This window comes from Delphinapterus leucas, chromosome 2, assembly GCF_059928025.1.
Source record: "Delphinapterus leucas isolate spDelLeu-1000000601 "Yukka" chromosome 2, BTC_Dleu_Yukka2, whole genome shotgun sequence".
NCBI lineage: Eukaryota > Metazoa > Chordata > Mammalia > Artiodactyla > Monodontidae > Delphinapterus > Delphinapterus leucas.
Window position 1 is genome coordinate 104,498,943 of NC_143130.1, and position 18,513 is coordinate 104,517,455.

The 18,513-nt window shown below is 46.9% G+C and overlaps 1 protein-coding gene across 1 annotated transcript in view; it reads left to right on the forward strand.

The window, feature by feature from the left end:
• RYR3 (ryanodine receptor 3) overlaps positions 1-18,513 on the forward strand; it is a 373,779-nt gene that overhangs the window by 261,722 nt on the left and 93,544 nt on the right. Inside the window, exons 52-60 of the mRNA XM_089906254.1 lie at positions 3,226-3,316; positions 5,006-5,146; positions 6,486-6,649; positions 9,099-9,177; positions 12,722-12,811; positions 13,891-14,037; positions 14,247-14,309; positions 15,470-15,545; positions 15,661-15,784. Of these exons, the coding sequence (XP_089762380.1) occupies positions 3,226-3,316; positions 5,006-5,146; positions 6,486-6,649; positions 9,099-9,177; positions 12,722-12,811; positions 13,891-14,037; positions 14,247-14,309; positions 15,470-15,545; positions 15,661-15,784 (975 nt within the window). The remainder of the gene's footprint in view (positions 1-3,225; positions 3,317-5,005; positions 5,147-6,485; positions 6,650-9,098; positions 9,178-12,721; positions 12,812-13,890; positions 14,038-14,246; positions 14,310-15,469; positions 15,546-15,660; positions 15,785-18,513) is intronic.

Below are 18,513 nucleotides of genomic sequence, written 5' to 3' on the forward strand. Positions count from 1 at the left end.
GTTGGTTATCTATTATATATATATGTATGTATGTATATTTTAATCCGAAACTTCTAGCTTATCCCACAGGTTCTTTCTGACCGCCTCTCCCTTGAGGCTCATCTCTCGCTGTGGGGAAGTGAGGCCGACAGCTCAGGCTCTAGCCTTGAGGGTTGGTGAACCAGGAGATGAGACTGATTTTCAGGCCTGAAGTATTCAGAACTAATAAGAACTGAAAGGACTGACCGGTTGTTTATTTCTAGGCAGGCCTAGCCCCCTACCGCATATAAGAAATAATGCTTTAGTTCCTAAAATAGAGCCAGAAGCAGATTTTCCTATTCTGAATGAGTGGACCTTTACACAGAGGCCAGACTATAAAAGTGTCAATCAAAGCAACCTACCCCTAGGCCTCACAAGGCCTGAAACGAAGAAAAGAAGGCATCTCCATTCCCCGTGGGGAATGAAGGGCGGTAGTTTTCACGGCTACAGATGAGCATCAGAGCCAAACAAGGGAAGAGGGTAAAGTCAGCCCAAGAGGGGAGATTGTCAGGAGACTCCATCAGGACTGGTAGGGCGAAAGGAAGAAGGACTCTTCCCGTGGCGGGTCTCAGCAGCATAGCCCGGGACCAGGCTCTGCTGTTTAAGCCAGTGGCTTTCCACCTCAGCTATGTATTAGAGTCACCTGGGAGCTACTAAATAAATACCCCAATGCCAGGCCACACCTCGGCCCCAAGAATCAAAACCTTTAGGGATGAGAGCCAGACCTCTAGCTTTGTGAAGCTCCCCAGATGATGCCATGATGTAGCCAAGACTGAGAATCACTGCTGTAGGTTGTCCTGGAGTCAGGACCAGCAGGTGCCCCCTTTAGCGGCCAGCTGGGTCTGGTCCTGATTCTTGTTGAATGGGTTGTTTCCTAGTCACACAAGAGATGACTACGCAGTGAGGGGCCAGGGCTGCCTAGAAAAAAGGAATTGGTCAGTCCTTTTAGGACATCAAGTTAAAAGGCAATCTCACATTTATATTTCAAGTGTAACAATGGTCCTTCCATTTTAAATGCTTTATTAAAATTAACCTCTATCTGCTACCTTTCTATCATCTAAGGCCTACAGGCTTCAACTACTTTAGGGACCAAACTGTGTCATGCACAGTACTGTTTGCCTAGGGTGTGGAGTGGAAGGTGGGAGACCTCCACCCAGGCCCCACAGAAGGGATTTCTCTCTGAGATCCTCTGCCAGAATCAGGCCCTACACTCTGACACCACTTCATTCATTCCAATATTATTAGAACTGGCAGAGAATTAAGCTCATTTGAATACTGGTGGTCTTAGAAGAGAGCCAAAGCTTGGTAAATACACTATAGGCCTCTAGGAATTAATAGGGTGACTAGGGTTTCCATGCTGCCACTTCAAAAGGAGGGACGAGGGCCCGTTACTGGTGTACATGGGCTCCTACTTTCCTTCTGAGTAGTGGCCAAGGGAATAAACAGTGAGTCTGCACAGAAAGAAAGTCTTCTATCAGCATCGATTCTGTAATTGGCTGGTAGCCACATCAATCACAGCCATAGATCTTGTTCTACCTTTTGCTAGATCTGAACTCAGCAGGTATCTTAGAAACCAAACCAAAAGTCCCGTCTCCCAGCATAAGCTGTTTCCTAGTTAAAAAAAAAAAAAAAAAAAGTCATGGTGAGACTGATGTTAGCACAAATGTTTTTAAAGAATCAGATCAGGGCTTCCCTGGTGGCGCAGTGGTTCAGAGTCCACCTGCTGATGCAGGGGACGCGGGTTCGTGCCCTGGTCCGGGAGGATCCCACATGCCGCGGAGCGGCTGGACCCGTGAGCCATGGCCGCTGGGCCTGTGCGTCCAGAGACTGTGCTCTGCAACGGGAGAGGCCACAACAGTGAGAGGCCCGCGTATCGCAAAAAAAAAAAAAAGAATCAGATCAGACCTTGGGGAAATTAGAATTTTACATCAAACCAAAAATAGAGCTCACAGCCCTATTCCTGTCCTCCTAGGAGCTTCCCCACTTCTCCTCTTAACCATCTGAGCTCTAGAAACACAGACAAACTGACACTTACGTAGATTTTTAATTTATTTTTAGTAAGTCAGGAATTAAGTTAGAGATTTTTTTATTTCTTGATTTTATTCATTAGTCAATCTAAGGTGATATTGCTAATTGGGTAAATGATGTAAAAAAAATGAGGAACTTTATATGCTTATAATCACTACATTTAGAGACAAGCTTTTTTTTTTTTTTTTTTTTTTTTTGCTATGTATTATGCCTGACTTGTTCACTCCAGGGCTTTTTATCGCAAGGCCAGCTCTACCAAAAGTTGTGAAACAGATGAACTCTGTTGTCCATCTCCATTCATGTCCATCCTTCTTGTTGTAGATGCCTCCAAGGCTTTCTTTCCTGGCATTTTAACATTCAACATCAGTTATTAACTTTGCCTCCATGGCTCTTAGGCATCTCTGAAAGGGGCTCATGGGCTGAACTTACGTGCCAAATTGTGTGTAAGTGTGTATTTTCACTGGGAAGAATCCAGAGGTTCCACTGGGTTTCGAAAGGTTTGGCAATCTGAAAATATAGGCTAAATCAGCGTTGCTTATCTCTCCTTTCTCTATCTCAGAATTTACTTGCACCAAATACCAAAGCCATGAACACTTTGATAATTTGATACATTGTTCTCTAATTACTCAATTTGCCTTTTAAAGGAGTTTTTTGAGGACAGACCCTTAACCCAAAGAAATGATTTCAATAATGAGAATATCAGGGATCAGGTAGTAACTCAGAGCACCCTTCAGATCACACCAGAAGGTGGCCTCAGATTCCACCCGTGCAGCTGATCACCTCTAACTTCTTCCTTTGCAGAGTTCGGGAGGATGGTCAGTTCGTAGCAATGGCTCTAAAATCGCCTGCACTTTCTTTCTGTTATAGACTTCTTTGCACATAATCAGTGGCTGTATTTTGAGGGTGCATAGACCCTAGGACATCTTGTCACATGGTGATTGGAATTTAACCGTAGGGATCTCAAGCTATGAGCCCTACTCCCTCTTTCTGCATTTTAACTGTACTCCGTTTTTAAAGTGTTTTATCGTAGACTGTGGTTTATCCATGATCTTTTGATTTAGGAGCTAAGTGTTTTGAAGCTTAGCTCTAATATATGGTTATAGCTGAGTATTCCTTTCATTCCCTCTTCCTATTTTTTTTTTCATTCTGTCCTTTTGTTTTTCTTATTTCATACTGCAGTCACTTGAGGCCTTCCATGTTACAGCAACTCCTGCGACGTCTAGTTTTTGATGTGCCGCAACTCAGTGAATACTGCAAAATGCCTCTTAAGGTAAACCTCTCTATTGTTACAGAAAAAACAGTCTATGGCCCAGGAAACTTGCCTTGTAAAACATGATCTTCACAACTGGGGGAGCAAAGTACATCTTAAATGGGTTTTACTCCTTTAAATTGATAGCTAACTAAATACAGTCTCCAAAATCAAATCCCTTCTTGAGTGTCAAGGTTGGAAAGAGTAGTTCTCCTAGATTCATTAACTGCTCCAATTTTCCTTAATCAATTTCTACCAATTACTTGTTATTTACCAGAGGTTAGTGAGGGCACTTGGATTTTGTACTTTCCTGCCCTAATTAGGTTTTCAGGATGTTCTTAATCTCAAAAATCTTTGAAGGCCCTGTGATTCTTCATTTAGGTACAGAAAATAAAATGTCCCTTTTCTATTCCATACTGTGTTGTGCTTTTTTTTTCCTTCTGTAACAGGTCCTCTTTTTTACTTTTTTTTTTTTTACTTCTTTTCTCTTGTTTTATTAATGAAAAGTAAGGCCACAGAGCCCTCTCTTTGCCACCTGATTCCTGATTTTCCCACAGATTACCAACATTTTGTTGCTGGTATAGGGAGCATCGGGCCTGGGTAGAAGGACACCAGACTGCCACCCACACAGAGGGCAGTGTTTTTCATCTTTTACCTCTGAGGCATCTGCCATATTAGCATATTCAAAAGGGTCAGCAGTGGCCAGCCACACCTGAAGATTCTGCCCAGTGATTTCAACAGAACTTTTCCCTCTTTTCAGAAATATCACTAGTTCAAGCAAGGATTTCAAGAAGCATTTTACTGGGATAAACAGAATTCCCAGAAGCTTTTAATTCATCCTCTTTCTCCACGCCACGCAGAAGACAGCTTGTATGCTGTCAAGAATTCCACAGTCCTCCACGGGCTCATTCTTCTGTCTAACCCTAACACTCCCAGTTTTCATCCCCCAAAAAATCCCTTAGCTAAAAACAACAGTTTTTACAGTTCAACCTGGCATTGCTTCCTTGGCAGACCTGTGCCGTCAGCTGGATTCTGGCTCCCAAAGAAACATCATCGATAGCACTCCATAAGCTCACCTTTACCCCTTAGATCAGCGGGATTTTTCTTGGAGGCTGTGGATCCCGCCGGCTGAGATGGGACCATTGGCAGTGTACGTGTGCCCTCTATTGGCCATGTGGGGAACTGCTGCAACATGGCTGGACCGTCAGAAGGCTCAAGTGAAAGGCAGGGAAGCCAGGGGCAGTAATCAATGCTGAGAAAATCTGCAGACCCACAGCCTACTCCCCACCCTCCCCTCCCCATGTCAGCATTACCAGGATCTCCCAGATTTATTATAAGCAAAGATTTCAGAAGAAATTCTCCCCATCCCTGACTGGCTGGAACAGCACACGGTGACTACTTCCGGAGGGTAGCATTTTCTCAGTAGGAGTAGAAACAGTTCCTCTCCATTTTCCAGGAAATACGAGGGACAAGTTAGGAGGCACAAGAATTAATCAGGTAGATTCCGTTCAGGCTGGAGCTCATTAGGCACAAGAGCAGACCGTTCCCAGCGGCGTTTGGGGGCCACTCTGTAGATAACCGAACAGTTTCCATTGTTGGTTTCACTCTCCTGATGCGTGTGTGCTGTTTTCTTCCCCCCTGTGTGCTGTTGATACCTGTGGATCATCTCTGCCCCACCCCACTGGCGCACATCTGTTCTCAACCTCCCAGCTTCTGACAAATCACTACGAACAGTGCTGGAAGTATTACTGTCTGCCGTCAGGCTGGGGGAGCTACGGTCTGGCTGTGGAGGATGAGCTGCATCTGACAGAGAAGATCTTCTGGGGGATTCTTGACTCCCTTTCCCATAAGGTAATGGCAGTGCTTCCTGAACAGAGAAGGGGGGGGGTTGCCCAACCTCGGTGATACAACCACCTGCACGTAAGAAGAGCTGATACCTAGTCAGCCTCTATCTACCATGTGCCCAGAACTGTGCCAAGCACTTCACCAGCAGATCACGTTCACTACCCCAACTCTCTCAAGTAGGAGCTACCCCGACCCTCATTTGACAGGTGAGAGAAAGAGTAGCTGATGACTTGCCAGACTCACCAAGCGAATATATGGAAGGGCAACTTCCAGCGTGAATCACAGAAATATTTCCTGGTTCCAGTATTAATGACTTACCCCGCCCCCATTCCTTCCCTGCTATGTTGTGTGGCCCCGGTTAGCTGGCCTTCACCAAGTTCAAGCCTAGAGAAGTCCTAGCGTCTGCCCCGATGCGGGGACGTGGGATTCCCAGGAGACCTTACGCCATTCAGGCGAGGTGCTTCCCAGCCACTGAGGCGAAGGAGCTTGAGGGGGGACACAGGCCTCTGAATCCCAAGCCTTCCTGTGCAGTCTGATTGGATTACAGCCCCGACCTGTATGTAGGCAGCCTCACACCTGCCTCCCCTTCCCTTACCCCAGATTTAGATTTGTGACGTCACCAGCTTTAGACAAGATCGGGAACATTCAGGGTGGTATGGCCGTAGACAGGTCACCAGCTTTAAAGGTAGAAAATGAGAAGTTTTTCGGGTTTTCGTACAGAAGCCTGGAGCAGGTGTACAGCTGCAGTCTGGTGTTTACCTACACTTACGTGATCTTCCCTCCTGTCTTCCTTTGGTCTAGTACAAGCAGATCAAAGGTTGTCCCTCACCTGACATGTTTTAACTGAGATTCCTTCCTGGCCGGGTTCAGGAGAGAATGTCTGTGATACAGAGCAGCCTGTCGATCGTGTCAGCATATGACCCGCATCAGCTACCGAGGGAGCCAGAAAAGCTGCTGTGCCCTCTCTAGGCACAGGGTGGGTCACTTTCTATAACCATCTATGGCCGACAAGTTTGTAGACTCTGTTGGCCTAGTGAGAACCACTTTAACCTTTAGATATTCCTGCAATTAACTAGTTAGGAGATATTGATTTAAACCTTGATTTAAGGTTTCTCAACCTACCGCAAACGGTGACTTGAAGGCTTTACAGATTGTCACTCTACTGTGACAAGGATACCTCAGTTTCCACCAGAATGGATTACAGGCTTTACATGTTCCCCATTTTGGTTAACCTGGGCAAATGCACGTGTTTTTTTTTTTCTTCCCAGCTAATCGGTGAGTGGTTCTGCCTGGTGGGCTATGGTTTTGGTGTGTGTGCTAACGTGGTCTTTTTCTTTCCTCACAGAGGTATGACCCAGATCTTTTCCGAATGGCCCTGCCCTGTCTCAGTGCTGTAGCTGGGGCCTTGCCACCAGACTATTTAGATACCAGAATCTCAGCCACATTGGAGAAACAGATCTCAGTGGATGCAGATGGCAACTTTGACCCCAAGCCTATCAACACCATGAAGTGAGTCCAGAATCATCTCTAAGCTGGTCCTAGATTTTGCCCCGTGGCCATTGTTTCTCTTTCAGAAGGTAGCCAGAAGTTTAAGCTTCCCTTCCTTCCCTCCTGCCAACATGGTTCATCATGTCCCTTGACACTACAAGTCACATTAGGTGTTAGATTTTGTCCTCAACTCCTGAAAGATTAATCCATCCATATCTGATTATATGCTGTATTATTATATTCTGGGCTTTTTTTTTTTTTTGGAGGGTGGGGTTGGGTTATTTATTATAAGAGGTGGATGCTCTCCACATATGTCACCTGAGGCACTGCAAGAACCCTGACAAATGATGCAATTAATTTATTAATGAGTTTTTTGACAAAATCTTTGCACTTTGTGAATTAGGCCTGTACAGTACTAATAACATCATACATCAAAACATCTCCATAAAAAAACACTCAGCTGAGCTCCAGCAGGACTTCAGGGTGTGAGGGCAGAACAACATGGGGTCCTTATTTGAGCGATTGGACCTGCTCTTTGCCAACGGATGCTGGATCTTTGGAAAAACTCTACAATAGCGCTTTTTCATTTCTCCCCCTGATGCTCCAGCATTCCTCACTGTTGATGATTAGGCCACGGACAAAGTATTAGACAAGATCTGCTCAATTTTGCCTTTGGCGGTACGGCTCCAATTATGATTATGGGTCGTGGGGCATACAGGCTTCATCTCCAGCTGCAGTTTCAACAAAAAGCTCCAAAACTGCTGTAGAATGAGCAGGGAAAAGGAGGCACCCTCTGTGAGCCCCTTGGACTTACGTTTTATGGCAGTAGTTCTCAGATGAGAGCCATAGCCTCAGCCCTTCCCCGGAGCTGTCAGCTTGTGATAACATATAAAATTCATCGTTGGGAAAAGTAAATACATATTCCATCGGCAGAGCCTTGAGCTGAGCGGATAATGGGAAACCGAATTGAACCTGCTGTGAGGAAGAGGTAAGGGGTGAGGTGAGCCTTCAAGCTAAGGCCAAAGGGAAGGCAGGTATTGATTTGGAGAACTTGGCCCTATGAAAACGTAAGTGTGCTGAAGGAGGACAAAAGGTGTGATCACTTGGACGCTTTTATAAACATTATGAGACAATGCGGTACTCAAGCAATGGTGTGCTAATGATGACTCATTCGGTGTTTTTTGTTGTTGTTTTTTTTTTTGCGGAACGCGGGCCTCTCCCTGCTGTGGCCTCTCCCGTTGCGGAGCACAGGCTCCGGACACGCAGGCTCAGCGGCCATGGCTCACGGGCCCAGCCGCTCCACGGCATGTGGGATCTTCCCGGACCGGGGCACGAACCCGTGTCCCGTGCATCGGCGGGCGGACTCTCAACCACTGCGCCACCAGGGAAGCCCCGGTGTTTTTTGGAGAGTTCTGATTTCTTCAAATAGACCTCTGACGTCAGTATGGCTCTTTGAGTAATATGAGTAATGGGGACTGTGACCAAAACTTAAATAGGAAAGGGCCTTATTGCAAGGATGTGGGGGCATTATTAAAACCTAGTGAAAGGCTGACTGGCCAGGCCTCAGCAAGGGCAGGAACTAAGGCCGAGTGACCAGATGGACATTCTCCAGGTGTCCACATTGGATGAGTCACCCTGAAGAGTTTGGTGTCCTGGTCTCACTCAACTAGGGATTCACATTCCAAGTTCCCTGGTGGTCTAGTGGTTAGGATTCAGTGCTTTCACTGCTGTGGCCCAGGTTCAATCCCTGGTCGGGGAACTGAGATCCTACAAGCCGTGCAGTGCAGCCAAAAAAAAAAACAAAAGATTCAAATTCCAGGAAGAGTGAGTCTGACTGGCCTCGTCAGAGCCAGTCCTCAGAGACAGTTCACATAAGCCTGCACGCAAGTCAGGAAGACTTATTCCTTAACGCGAAGTGGAGGCGTATCGCCAACAGAAGGGGCAAAAGCTGCAGGGCTGACGGAACTGACAGGTGTGCCTACTGGGTTGCCATGATTTTAGTATTTAAACATGAATCACCAAACCCCAAAAGGTAGACAAGCACGATTTTGTATCATTTGGTCCTGTAGCTACCCACTTTTGCCATCCGCAGATCGGAGTTGTGAGATGGCAGGACAGTGTCTTTGGATGAAGGGATTCTCACGGTCTAACCCGGACAGGTGTGGCCCGGGAGCCAAAGTGGTTCTTAGGAGCCAAGGGAACCCAGAGCAGCTGGAGGGAGGCCACCTGTGAAGCAGAGGCTGCTGCAGAGACGCCCTCTGATTAGCCATGGGTGTGTCTGCGACCTAGACCTGGATATGCTTTGAGCTCAGGAAGGTCACTGCATCTGGGGTCCACCTTCAAATCTGGGGTTAGCTGGTTGATCACATGCAACTTCTGATGGCTGATTGTTAGCTCTGGCCATCTTTTCGGCACATGTGACTGAAGTGCTTGGGGAGGTTGTAATTTTATTTTTCCCCTCATTTCACAGTTTCTCCTTGCCTGAAAAATTGGAATACATCGTCACCAAGTATGCTGAGCACTCGCATGATAAATGGGCCTGTGATAAGGTAGGGATCATCACCCAACCCATAATTGTCAGGGGAAAAAAAACAGCAGCCCAAGAACACGAAAGGGTCCAATCCTGGAAGTCTGCCTGACCTGCCTAAGCAACAGACTCGCCATGCCAACGGCATTCATTATTTCTGAGCAGCAGTTTCCCAGGGTTGGTGGAGATCGGAGAAATGGGCGGGGGCAGTTGCTGTTGCGGCTTTTTGTGTCTCTCAAGAAAACGATCGCTTCTGGGAGTGTTAATGTCTGTCTTCACCTTGCATTTCCTGGAGTCGGCGCCCAAGCACATGCTTGCCTGTGTTTGGCATAAAGGCTTAACGTGGGGCCGGAGGCTTTTATTAAATGTTTCCTTTGAACGTAGTGTCGGAAAAAGGGAAAATTGAATGGAGAGCTTTACCCTTTGCATTGTGCCAGCAAGCTGAATTTTATTCTAGGGAGGACACACGGCTTCCTGTGGTGGGCAGTGCTGGAACTTCCAGACTCTCCCTTATTAGTAAGCCTGTCCAGCTGGTGTTTAAAATTCTTCGCCACACGAGGTCAGGCTGCTAATAAGTTTAATTGCTCTGTCAGCCCTTTAATGCTGGCAGGCACACGGGGAGGAATGCCAAAGACATCTCGGAGTCCTGTGGGCAGCCGGTTAAGCGCTGGGCCTTTGCCCAGCTGCAGCTTACAGCCCATAACGGTGGACCTGTCTCCACAGCAAGGCCAGAGAAACCACCTGCCTGGATGCACCCTGGATGAGGGACCGCTTGAAGCCCTGGCTCAGCCTCTGCTCTGATTCTCTCCTGAACCCCTGTTGAGAGCTCATGATGACTCCAATCGTTGTATCTGTAGAATGGGCTAATACTCATGATTCTAGAGCAGAGGTTGGCATGCTTTTTCTGTAAAGGGCCAGAGAGTAAACATTTTAGGCTTTGTGGGTCGGACAGTCTCCACTGCAACTACTCATGTCTGCTGGTGTAGCACAAAAGCAGCCGATGACAACACATGAATCCATCGCAATATCCAATCCACCCCTAAGCCATGTGCATTTTACCTCCTTGTCGCTTTTGAATGTGAATGGTTCTCTCTGCGCCCCTGCCGTGGTTTTCGTCCAAGCTGCTCTCATCTTTCACCCAGACAATGTGATAACCTTCTAACTAGTCTGCCCACGAGCACTTTCTCCAGTCCGTACTTCACGCTACAGGCAAGTCGTGGTATCAGTATGAAAATTTGGTCAGATTCTCCCAAATGGGTCATGTTCTCCAACCCAGCCCCTTCTTGTTAAAATCCCTCAATAACTTCCAACCCTTTTCATGTCAACGTTAAAATCCTTAATATGGCCTGATAGGCACTGCTTAATCTGGTCTCTGCTACCATCTCTAGCCTCATCTCTCCCTTCACCCTCTGCCCTCCAGCCATATCCCCTTCATTTAGGCTCGTTCTCTCTCCCTCCCTCCCTCCCTCCCTCCCTCCCTCCCTCCCTCTTTCTCTCTCTCTCTCTCTCTCTCTCTCTCTCTCTCTCTCTCTCCCTCTCCCTCTCCCTCTCTCTCTCACACACGCACACACACGCACACACACACACACACATTCTGCATATGCCTGAATCTGCCCCTTGTCTGAGCCAGGTACCCATCTGCACTCACACGTGTGAAAACACCATTCACCAGTTCCTCTTTCAAAATCTGTCCAAGTGTGAATTCCTAGGACGCCTCTTTCCCAGATTTCTCAGATACAGGCCCTCTTAGCACCTTGCTCTTTTCCTTCCCAGTATTTTTATAGCGGTCTTATATAGTTGGATTTGCAACAGTTATACATTTATATATACCAGTTACCAACTATGCATTTACTGGCGTGGTATTTGATGAATCTCTCTCATCCGCTAGCCTGGAAGCTTCAAGTTTGCTCACCCTTGCCAGGTGGGCATTGATAATCTGACAGGAAAAGAGTATTTTCCCCTGCCCTCAAGGACCCCACAATCGGTGGGAGAAACCAAGTAAAGCAGCCGTTAAACAGGTTGTGCCGTGCTGTGATGGGCATGAGCACGGGGTGAGAGCACACAGGAAGAGACCCCAACCCAATAGGGAGGGTCCGGGAATGCTTCCTCGAGCTGCTGACACCTACAGGGTGTGATGAATGAGGGGCCATTGTTCAGGCACAGGGGAGCAAGTGCACTGCAGGCCATGGAAGCAGTGGGTGCAGACCCTGAGAAGCAAAAGAGTGTGGTGGCTTTAGGGGAGCTTGGTTCGACACATTGGGGTCACGGAGTAGGGCAGGGGAAGAAGGGCAGGACATGAGCCTAGAGGGCCAACAAGATCTTTGCTGCAGCAGTAGAAGCCAGAAAGAATTTGGATTTTTACCATGATGGCAGCTGGGAATCAGAAATTTTTAAAGCAGCAGAGTGCCCTGAGCAGGGTATTTTATAAAAACCACTTGACAGTGGTATAGAAAATGGAATCCGTGAGAGACAGCAAGACTGGAGACAGGGAGGCCGCATAGGAAGCCGTTGCAGTAATCCAGGTGACAGCTGATGGTGGCCTGAGCTAAAGCACTGGCAGGAAAGTGAAGGAGGGGCAGACCAATAGGTCTGGGAGGTTGAACACACATGAGAGAGTGCAGAGAAGGAAGAGCCCCACATTTCCGGCTTGAAAAGTGAATGTAAGCTGGTGCTGTTCACAGTGATACAGGGAACCTGAGAGGAAGAGCCATTTAGAGAAGTGAAATTCCAGGTGCTGTTTCAGACCTGTTGAGAGGTACCTATGGCCATCCAAGCAGAGCTTAAATAGGTATGGAAGTTAGGAGAGAGATCTGGGCTAAAAATGCTGATTTGGGATTAATCCATTTAGGGACCATGGGCCTAGATTATATCCCGCAGGGACAGTGTTCCTTGAGAAGGGACAGAAACTTGAGAAACAGCCACATTAACAAGGGGACATTGGCAGAGGCTGAGAAAGAGCAACCGGAAGTCTTTGGGCTGTGAGGTTATGGAAAACAGAGCCTTATTTATCTCTGTATCCACCGTCCCTGGGACAGAGTTTGGCACCTACTGTCATAGGCATTCCACCAATGTTTGTTGCATGACTTTTGAAATTCTTAAACCTCTATGATTCTAGAAACATGCCTTGCTAGAGCTTTGCTCTGGGATTGGCGGGCAAGGGGTGCAAACCAAAGCAGCCTCCTTCATGCCGTGGCCAGTAGGTCCAATACTCACAAGCATTCAGCCTTGACATCTGTCCTTGCCTGTGATTGTGACACATTGTTCTGAAAAGCATTGTTCTCAGGTCTTTTGAAGCATACTTCTGTCTGTAGTGGGCCTGAAACACAAGCGAGTAAGTGGAGGGGACAGCAACTAAAATGAGAAGAAATAAAGGAGCAGGGTTCAAAATTCAGGGAGCAGAGAGCCTGACGGCCCTAAAGGATCAATTAGACATTTGGGAAGGAAATTTCCAAGCTCTGTCACATTCCATTATTTTATTTGTTCAGTGAAAATTGAAGCTGGGATATGGGTCACATAGCAGGGCTCTCTGGGTGCCAAGGATATTTGAACTGAGAACATTTCTACAGAGTCAGAATGGATGGAAATATGGAATTTCCCTGGATGAAAATGTGAAGACCCATCCATTGATCAGGCCTTTCAAGACATTAACAGAGAAGGTAAGGACCAGGCCATGCTAATTTCCCTCCCCTGGGAATTATATCAGATGGCAGAGGAGTCGAGGGCACATTCACCACCCAGTTCCTTAGAGACTTTCCAGGACTAGGCAGACTCCTCAGGAGCTGGCCCATGGGCCACAGCCTCAAGACTGGTTTCTGAGAACCCAGCCTCCCATTCTGCTGTTTGGTTCTGAAAGCCCATTGGAGAGAAAAGCACCAATCAGCACTTAGAGGCTGGGCCAAAATGCATTTGTGTTTCACTTGTAACTGAACTAGGAAGGGCTTCTGTTAGATTGTTGCAGGGGGCGGGGGGACTTGCATTGTTGGAGAACATTCAGATAGAAAGGACTTCCAATCATGACGGATAAAAAGAATAGAGAAGAGAGTCCCCAGGGAAAGGTGGACAGGTCTCTTGGTTTGTTTTTGTGTTTTTTAAGTTATGAGATTTGGTTCAACTCAACTCTGAATTCCTATCTTGCGATCAGTAAGAGTTCCTTGCAGGCTTTAGACCTAGTGTCACAGGTAAAGGATGACATATGTATCTTTATGTGCGTATTGACCAGTTATAAAATTGTGCGTGGCTCGAAAGAGAATTCTATATCTAAGAAAGTCTATTTCCCATGCTTGGAGGAGAGCTTTGTGCAAATGCATTTTGACGTGTCCCATCTTAAATACCTACCAGAGGACAGAAGTCACTCTGGAGAGAAAGGGGTGGGTCCAGGGCTGGCGACTCTTGTGCAGTGGGCGGGGCACAGAGGAGGCAGAGGTGGCAGCGCTGGGGGGTGGGGGGAGGGAAGAAGTCATTCTCCTGTTCTCGCTCTGCTTTCTCCACAAACTGTGGATATGTCTGGCACACTCCCTCTAAAAGCAGGAGACTGTGGGGTCCTATACTTAAAAACCTCAGAAAGACGGATGACGTGTTTCAGATGGGATGCTGCAGAGGGTATTCTGACCCAGTGAGAGGAAGCTGGAGCCGCTTAGCTCCCCTCCACTGTGGGAGGACCTCTCTTCCGGGAGACAAGCCAGCCACAGTGCTGGGGCGTGCCCTGCACAGCTCTTCTGCTCCAATGTTCTTCCAGGAGAAGGAAATTTATCGCTGGCCTGCCAGAGAGTCCCTGAAAACCATGCTGGCTGTGGGCTGGACGGTAGAGAGGACCAAAGAGGGAGAAGCCCTATTTCAACAGCGGGAAAATGAGAAGCTTCGAAGCGTGTCCCAGGCCAGCCAGGTATGACCATCACGCCCAGAGGCCAACACTAGGCCAAGAGAACCCATGGAGAATCTGGGAGAGCTATCCCCAGAGTATCAGAGATGAGGCCCACCACCAATGAGCCCTGGGAATCTTTCGGGACATATCTTTGGCCACTGAAGTCAGGGATGCTGGTGAGAATAAGGCAAGTAACGGGAAACCCAGTGATTCTGCCTTTGCTTTCCTAGGGCAACAGCTACAGCCCTGCTCCCCTGGATCTCTCCAATGTTGTGCTGTCCAGAGAGCTCCAGGTCAGTGTTGATACTTTCAGAACAGCGTAACGGACTTTCTAAAACCCCTCAAGTGCAGGACATATTACCCTCCAAAGAGTGTTCTAGAAAGGGGCGAGGGGGAAGAATGCCTAAAACATATCACCACTGAAATATCAAAATTAGAGAGGGCCACAACGAGCAGAGGCCACTCATCTGACACAGTCTCAGCAGAATTAACCAACAGTCTGAGAAGGTGAGGCTTTGCGCTTCTTCCAGAGACGTCATAGCAGGTCATGACTCAATAGAAGGAAGATCGAACAGCAAATTACTGTACAAAAACCCAAAACAGAACTTATAACAGCCAGGAGAAATAACTAGGAGAAAATGGACGAGGTGGCCCCTGGGTTGGGGTGCTGGACTGCTCACACCGGGCCCCCCAACCTTGAGGACAATCGCATATCCCGTGGTGGATTCACTTGAGTTGCCCTTGGTGGTACAGACAAGTCATCATTGTAGGATTTAGGGACTTACACCCAAGAGGATGAAATTAAAGGCTTAAGCTTCCTCACCCCCATTCCTCCCCTGTGCACATGTCAGTGACCGTGACCGGCCCCAGCCTGAGGCCGTTACTCCTCAGAGAGTCCATCAGACCAACGCTTTGGACCTTAAAGGAAGTTTCTTTCCAGAGTACACCCTTCATTCCGGGTCACTATTTTATGAACCTTATAAAGATGCATTCTATTTGAGAAATCTTATGTGCAGCAGTTTTCTCCAACATGTGATTATTTTTAGTTTGCAAAGCTAAAGGTTTTCGGGGATCCTAGAGTTTTGCTTGACCCCCCACTCCCAGCTCCCTATCTCAGGTCAGGAGTAGAATACTTCACTCCTGTGACAAATGAAGTACCACCAGAATGCAGTTTCCAATGGAAATGTGTGTTTCTCAGAAATGCATCAAACTGCCAAGATAATAAGTTACCAGAAAAGGACAGAATTAGAAATTGTTTTCTGTGTGTATGGGAAGATATAAAACTAATGGGGTGCATAAGCAAAGCCTAATTAATGATGGGAGACACTCAGCAATGTGCCATTAGCGTTTGGTGGTGCTCTGTTCCCGAGGCTGCCTGCAATAGCGGGGCAGATATGAACCCATTTTTCTTGCTTGCTTTCTCTCTGACTGTCGTCTCCCTGGTGGGACACAGGGGATGGTGGAGGTGATAGCTGAGAACTATCACAATATCTGGGCCAAGAAGAAGAAGCTGGAGCTGGAGAGCAAAGGTGAGCTAGATTCACAGCATCTCCCACAGAAGGTGAGCTGGGGGGCAGGTGTGTTTTCCCAGAAGTGCAAAGGAAGAGCCACCTATTTTGTCATCTCTCACTTTCCTGACCCCAGGTGGCGGCAGTCACCCTCTTTTGGTACCGTATGACACCTTGACTGCCAAGGAAAAGTTCAGGGACCGGGAGAAGGCCCAGGACCTGTTCAAGTTCCTCCAAGTGAACGGCATTGTGGTTTCTAGGTAAGTCGTCTTCCAGGTGACGTTAGCGGGCCAGGGGCAGGCTTGTGTGGTCTCTCGTGCTCTAGATATTTGATCACCTGCCTGCAAAGCAGATCAGAGTAAGGATAGCGGTTGAGTCTTTTGAAATGAATAGATGTTTTTTCTGGAGCATGAAGCCCTCTCTTCCGACATAAATAAGACCGGTCGATATCAATTTCTAAAAGTCAGTTACAGCAAAGAATCGTGACAAATTATACATCTGTACCTTAAACATTTAATTTTAATTAAAACAAACACACATGCATTCATTCACAAATCTTGTACCATAGGCCCCCAGATCTCATCTTTGTTGGTTGTTTTATTGATTGGAATTATAAACCACATCCATAATGCATCCTCAAAGCTCTTGAAATTGGGCTAAAGAGCAGTTAAGGTACAGTTAAGAGAATTAAGGTACATACAAAACAATGTAAATGCAGTATTCTAGGTTTTTTTTTTTTTTTCAATTTCCTCCCTATCTTTTACGGTTGTCTCACACCTAATTCAGAAACGCTGGTTTTGGAAACTTACAATCGCAGGTCTTTGCAAAATATGCAGCTTAGTTCTCACAGGATCACCAGTTCTCTTCACACTTGTGTTTTTTTGTTTTATGTGATACTTAATGAAATGCCATAACAACAATAGGGAAGATGAGTGACATCAACAACCTTTGAACAAAGATGGCAACTCCACTGGAGAGACTGAATGAATCATGATTTCCTAAGACTTTCTCTCAAACTTATGTTTGTCAGAATCATCTAGACAAATGTTTTAGGTGAGGCTGGTCTGGGCTGCTTAAGTCTTAAAGGTAGAACCTGTTTTCCCCCGCTGGTCAGGTGTCGGTGATGGGCTGTGCTTGCGGCGTCTTTTGTAGAACGAAAAACAACGCAGTGTCCCCACCTGGATAAGCCATTCCTCCTGAAAGAAATGTCTGCTGAGCCAGCTGCTGTTTCTTCTCTTAGTTTCCTACAGAATTTTTGCCACTGAATGACAGAAACCTAAATAAAAATCTATGCAAATATTTCTGTTGTAGCTCATATGAAAAAGTAACAAAACCTATTTGCTGTATTGTTGAGTGGGAAAGGTCAGGCAGCAGGAGACAGCCTCTGGGAAAGCATTTAAGAGAGACTCCCATCGTCATTTTAATCCTGTTCTTAACACCAAGATGCATGCAGACTATGATTTGCCAATAAATAACTTGCTCACAGAAGTGAAAAATTCCTCTTGGCTATAAGAAGGGAATCAAGGAAATAGGGGAGGGAAAGGAAAAAGACCACAGAATTCAGCAAACATACGCTTGTAGTGGTTTACCCTGAGCCAGAGCCCGTGGTGGGCACTTGGATGTACCAATAAGGCGGTAACATCCCTGTCACCAAGGAGAAACCCTAGGTTCCCGCTACCCATGCCTCAGACCTGCTCCATCCTCAACTTCCCCATCACTTGACGACAGCCTGTTCTTCCCGATGCCCAAGCCAAAAACCTTGACTCCTCTCTTTTTTCCTCAACCCACACCCAATCCTTTAGGAAATCCTGATGGCTCTCCCCTTAAGATACCTGGAATCTGACCACTTCTCACCCTTCGTGCTGTTACTGCCGTTGCTGAAAGGGCTTCCTTCCTGGGCCCCCTGTTTCAATCCTTGCCCTCGGTCAATTTTAATCCTAGCAACTAGAGTAATTCTGTCACAATGTGAGTCATATCATGTCGTTTCCTCTACTCAAAACTTTCAATAGCTTCCCATCTCAAAGCAAAAGCAAAATGCTAAGGACGGCCCACAGCACCCTGACGGTTGCCTCCACTGCCCACCCCACGCCCCTCTGACTGCCTACTCACTTCCATCCCTCCACACTGGCCTCAACTCAGCATGCATGTGCCCACTCAGGACCTTTGCACCCCCGCTCCCTATGCCTGGAAAGCTCTCTCCCCTCATGTCTCTATGGCTCAGCTCCTTCAAGCCCAGCACTGATTTAACACGACAGTCTGCTCAACCCCATTTCAGGTACTCTTGGGCCCTTTCATCTTGCTTTAGTTTTTCTTTTTTTCACAAAACTTATTAACTTACAGCATTCCAGATAATTTTTTTTAATTTATTTATTTTATTATTTATTTTATTTTTGGCTGCGTGGGGTCTTCGTTGCTGCGCGCAGCCTTTCTCCAGTTGTGGCGAGCAGGGGCTACTCTTCGTTGCGGTGCGCAGGCTTCTCATTGCCATGGCTTCTCTTGTCGCAGAGCACGGGCTAGTCTAGGCACACGGGCTTCAGTAGTTGTGGCTCGTGGGCTTAGTTGCTCCACGGCATGTGGGATCTTCCCGGACCAGGGCTTGAACCTGTTTCCCCTGCATTGGCAGGCAGATTCTTAACCACTGCACCACCAAGGAAGTCCCCAGATAATTTATATTTCGTTTTATGTAGCATTTGTACCTGTTTATAGCAAGCACATAAGTTCCATGAGCGCAGGGATTCTTGTTTGCATCTCTGATTTATCCCCAGCTCAGTATTTGTTGAATGAATGACAAAGATCTTTCTGAAAAATCTTTTCAGAAATTATTGTAGCTCAGGTGTTGCATGCTCACAGAGGCAGGTTTCAAGTGCAAGGGGAAATGAGTCAAATGATGAGTCAGGTCACTAAGCCAGAATAGCCATCAACATTTGGAAAGCAGAGTTGACATGGAGGAAATTGCTTGTGCACCAAAGTCACATTGTTATCTCTGTTA